This window comes from Silene latifolia, chromosome Y, assembly GCF_048544455.1.
Source record: "Silene latifolia isolate original U9 population chromosome Y, ASM4854445v1, whole genome shotgun sequence".
Classification (NCBI taxonomy): Eukaryota; Viridiplantae; Streptophyta; class Magnoliopsida; order Caryophyllales; family Caryophyllaceae; genus Silene; species Silene latifolia.
The window spans coordinates 158,593,425-158,598,352 of NC_133538.1; the positions used below are offsets into that span (position 1 = coordinate 158,593,425).

The following is a 4,928-nucleotide window of genomic DNA, read 5'->3' on the forward strand; positions in this document are numbered from 1 at the left end:
GATGGGCTGGGTTGCTCTATGGATTGCGGGCCGGAGGACGAGGGTTTGTTGCGGTGTCGGTTTGTTTCGGAAGAACAAAAACCAGTTCTCTAAGATGCTTAAGGTGCGGAAGCAAGTGGTGGACTTTGTTCTTCGTGAAGACGCTCGCTTGAAAGAAGAGTATGTGTCGATTTTCATTTCTTTGATTGTGGTGTTCTTGTTCGTTAGTCTTTCTGTTTCCCAACTTTGTTAGTCTGGCCGTTAACTGCTATTATTATCTTTGTTATTTTGTCAACCTAGTCAGTCGTCTAATTCCACTGTTAGGTCCATTTGTTATTCTGCTGTTATTGAACAGTTATTCTACTGTTATACCACTATTATTCTTTTGTTAGTCCACTGTAATCCCACTGTTAATTACCTTTTGTTATTCTGCTGTTATACCACTATTATTCCGCCGTTATTGTTCTGTTATTGAACTGTTACTCTGCTTTTATACCACTGTAATCCCATTGTTCTCATCATATGTTATTTTATGTGAATGCAGTGAGATGTTAGTGTTGTACAACGACGACGTCGGCGTGTTTTTGGATAGGGGGATATTGTTTCCATTGTAGATGCAGCTGCTATGATGACAACAAGAGTAGTTGATGTTTGGTCTATTCTTTTGAATTCGTTGGAGTTTGAGGAACGTTCAGAACCAAGCTCAATGCTTTTTCGGAGTTCGTCATATGGTATTTTGTTTTTTCCTTTGCTATTTTGCGTTATTACCTACAGATTGACTCACAAGTATTGATATAAAGTTAACACTTGTGCACTATTTTTGGTTGTTTATGCTTTCTGTTTTGAAGGATCCTCTTTATTCACTCTTAGAGAACTTTGATTCCTCAAGCCCTCTTGACGGTCCAGGTAAGAAGCTGTTGGCATTCTGGAATGTGTTTTTCGATTCCTGCAATGGAAGATGTCGTCTGAACTCCGACCTTATGTTTGTGCCGATTCTGTACAATGATCACTACTCTTGTTTCTGCATGAACTTTATGAATGAATCGATTGATATTTTGGACAACATGACTCACGATGCCAACCAAATAGCCGATTACAGAAGATTGGCCAAGATTGTGGCAAACTATATGTATGTTTTTATAGAGGGTCATAATGTTCTGAAGTCTGAAAATTGCCGGAATTTCGAAATCGTTGATGTTCCTTTTAAATGGAAAAAGAAGGAACTGCTGAATTCCGAGTCGGGGTGTTTCTTGCTGTACACGATGGCGGAATATTGTGGAAGCGTGTTTGAGTGCAATCTTCACAAAGAAGATTGCTCGTCAAGCTTCGTGTTGAAATGTCGGCTTCCCTGATCTTGGCGGATATTAATCTTTATAGGCAAGTAGTTCTTGATAAAGTGACGGCTGTGAGAATCAAAGGCCAAGACGTTGGGTTTAGGCGTCAACAAGGAACAAGTTTCCGAAGTTCAACCCCAATCATCTGCATTGGTAGTGAAGAGTCGAGGCATCGTCATGAATGCGGACCTTTGACTGTTGTGTATCCAGGAAAGTCAGACTAAGTTAGTGTAAACTGTTTGTTAAACAATTAGTGTCTTTGTTATTGCAATTGTTATTCGTATAATAACTAGTTTATTGTCTTTTTATTCCCCTATTATTCTAGTGTTATTCCAGTGTGTACTCTAATTTAATTGAGTTTTCATATTACTTGTACTTTTTTCAAACACCATCCATTTTTACTCTAATCCCACTGTTATTCTGTTGTCATTGCAGTATTATTCAGCATAATGAGCAGTTGTTGTGCTGTTATTGCACAATTAGTCTACAGTTATTTTAGTTTAATTAAGCTTTCTTATTACCTTTGTTTTCTACAAACACTATCCATTTTTATTCAAGTGTAAATTTAGTCAAGTGTAAAAGCAGTGGTTTAGACTGCTTTTATTCCACTGTTATTCTACCATTATTCTGCTGCCTCTTCACGGTTTTCTGCTGCCTCTAAATTTGTCCTTGTGTCGACCAACTCTATCGTGAGGGACTCTATCGTCCGTTTCGCTTCATCGATTTCCTCCCTTGTCGGGGACCTTCGGCTATCGTCAGTTACGTCACTCATCCTGCAGCATTGGAAGTATGAAACTTTTTGCATTATAAAAAGATGTTTAAAATATTTCAACCAAATTAAAAGCAAACCAAAGCAGAAGAAAGAGAATTACCTTTTCTGCAGCATCGAGTATAGTGTTGACAGATAATAAAAATAAACATTAAAAAAAAATAAAGAATAGAAAGATAAGAAATTACCTTTTTGCAGAGAAGATAAAGTTTTTTTTTGGATTGGACTTTTTCAGTGTGTGTGTTTGTTTTTTTACTCGAAATAGCAGTATTTATAGGGGCTTGGGGAATAGAAACAGTTTTTCTGTAATAAAGTATAGAAAGACAAGAAATTACATGTCTACCAAAAAAAAAGAAGATAAGAAATTACCTTTTGTAGAGGAGATGCAGAGTTTTTCCTGGAATACAAACAGTTTTTCTGTAGTTATTCAGTGTCTGTGTGTGTTTTTTTTTTTAAATCACGCAATAGCAGTATTTATAGGGGCTTGGGGAATACAAACAGTTTTCCTGTAATTATATTAGATTAGGTTAGGTAACTGTTTTTATTAAAAACTGAAAAGTAGAACTGCTTTTTATAAATATTACTAATCTGTTATTATTCAACTATTATTGTAATGTGTAATTGCAATTGCAATTTTTGTGGGTGGTTTGTGAAAAAACAGTAAGATAATATTAACAAAAAAATTAAAGTAACTAGTATTAATTCTCATATAATGTAGGTCTCACTTTATTATCTAGAAGAAACATTTTAGGTTAAAATATAATTCAAACAATGACAAATAGTAAAAGTCTTTGACATTTTTAGGCGAGGTCTTCATCGTAGCCGCTGTCTTTTGCGTCTCTTTTGTCTTTGTTAGTTCATGCATCTGATTCATATTCCTGCAATGCTTGCTTAGTATTTAGCAGCTACATTAATAGCAGAATAGCAGTAGAATAACATTAATAGCAGTAGAATAGCAATTAGAGCAAATTTAGCACCTACTCTGCTATTATTGCAGACACTATCCATTTCCACAAAGAATATTCATTTTCTATTCAAAAATAACAACACATTAATAGCAGAATAGCAGTAGAATAACACAACAGCAGTAGAATAGCAGAGTAACACCGGAATAATAGAGGAATAACAGTAGAATAAGAGGATAACATTAGAATAATAGGAGAGTAATAGTTCAGATTCATACCTCTTCAGTTTCTGATTCTTCTTCATCATCGTCATCAGAAGGGGGACTTTCAGCAAATGGAAGATTACAAGTTCTACTGTTGTGGTTCACCCATTTCTTGCAGTTACCGCATCTTCGCTTCCTCTTTTATGGCTTGCTCTTGGCCTTTTCTTTCGACGGAATTAATCTTTTGCCACTGCCCTTATTTTTGGCCTTGTTTGGCGGTCGAAGGTCAATATCATTTGAGGCTGTGATGCCGAGAAGAGCCTCGATTTCCTGGTTTTTAGTTTTCGGTTCAATTGGTCCTGTGATGTTCTCCCTGAACTGTGTTAGGGTTTTCTGCAGTTGCTTCATCTGTTTAACCGTAGCATAACTGTCCATCACCCCGACAGTTGCATAAATCTCAAACCAAACCTTTGACATCTCAGCTTTCTTGATGTCAGCTTCATCAATGTCTTCTATCACCTTTCCATTTTCATCTCGGACAATTGGCCTGTAGGATTTCTTTGTCCATCGAGTAAGGATATAAGGCTCAGGTATCCTGTGCACCTTCCTACCATTCCACACCCACAGTATATGCCGACAGACAATGCCATGCCTCTCATACAGCTTACATGCACATTTGCTCTCGTTAGTTTTGGTGTTAAATTCAACTCGGAAGCTTCTGTGCTTCAGTCCATCACGAACGTCATGGTACTCCACTGCCCCTACTGTTGTCAAACCCCCGACCCCCATGCTGCATATCGCATGTTTGACTTCATTCTGAAAGTCCGCAAAGATAGGATGTGTGTAGACAAGTGAGGCATGCATCTCTACCTTCATCGGCCCTACTTTCTCGAGCATACTATGCTCATTGGCATTATCCATTCTCCTTTGTGTATGCCTTTGTTTCTCTATTGTGGAATTGTACCTCATCCAGAACTCGACAAGGGTTCCAAAGTGGGTTTCAAACCGCTTGAAATAGCTGTTTGAACTTTCAGATCTCTGGGTTGTTCGCAACAAACAACCTAGAGGCAGATCCCGAAAGTATGCGGGTATCCACTTTTGTCTGATTGCAAAGACATACTTCAACCACCGGTTGCTTTGCATACCATGTGCTTCAAGAATAGCTTTTCCGATTCTGTTCAAATTAAATGCCTGTTCGAGGTCGACATCCCAAACAACGGCATTTATGTCGGTCATAAATTCCGTATCATTGCAGATTGCCCTTCCCACTTTCTCAGACATTTTCTGCATGATATGCCACATGCAGTACTTGTGCACAGAATGATTGAAGACATTTGGGCAGGCCTTTTTAATTCCAGGGCACTGTTCTGTAATTACGCATTGAGGTTGCTGCTGCCCCATTGCTTCGAGAAATTTTTTAAAAATCCACTCAAATGAATGCTAACTCTCGAAGTCAAGTAACCCAGCTGCAAAAGTTACCGTCTTCTTGTTGTGGTCTACTCCGGTGAAGGGAGTAAACACCATGAAATATTTGTTTGTCCCATAAGTAGGGTCAAACGAGATCGTGTCTCCATATAACTTGTAGTTGTTTATCCCTTCCTTATCAGCCCAAATAACCTTCGTCAAGCATTTGTTCTCATCCTGATCATAAGCAAAATAGAACCCCTTTGTTTCAAATTTGAAGATTTTGAAATGCCCAATGAACATACTAGCATCCTTATCCTCAATGTAACACTTG

The 4,928-nt window shown here is 37.9% G+C and overlaps 1 protein-coding gene across 1 annotated transcript; it reads right to left on the reverse strand.

Annotated features, from left to right (window-relative positions):
* Positions 1 to 3,391: 3,391 nt before the first annotated feature.
* On the reverse strand, positions 3,392 to 4,591 carry LOC141629265 (protein FAR1-RELATED SEQUENCE 5-like). Its single transcript, XM_074442293.1, has 2 exons — positions 3,794 to 4,591; positions 3,392 to 3,709 (listed from the first exon to the last, which is right to left on the reverse strand). The coding sequence occupies exons 1-2, from the start codon at positions 4,589 to 4,591 to the stop codon at positions 3,392 to 3,394; spliced, it is 1,116 nt and encodes a 371-aa protein (XP_074298394.1).
* Positions 4,592 to 4,928: the final 337 nt, after the last annotated feature.

Coding starts and splice junctions, on each gene's coding strand:
- LOC141629265 (XM_074442293.1), bottom strand. CDS start 4,591: ATGGGGCAGCAGCAACCTCAATGCGTAATTACAGAACAGTGCCCTGGA. Junction 3,710..3,793: donor GGGTGTGGAATGGTAGGAAG/GTGCACAGGATA, acceptor GAAAATGGAAAG/GTGATAGAAGACATTGATGA.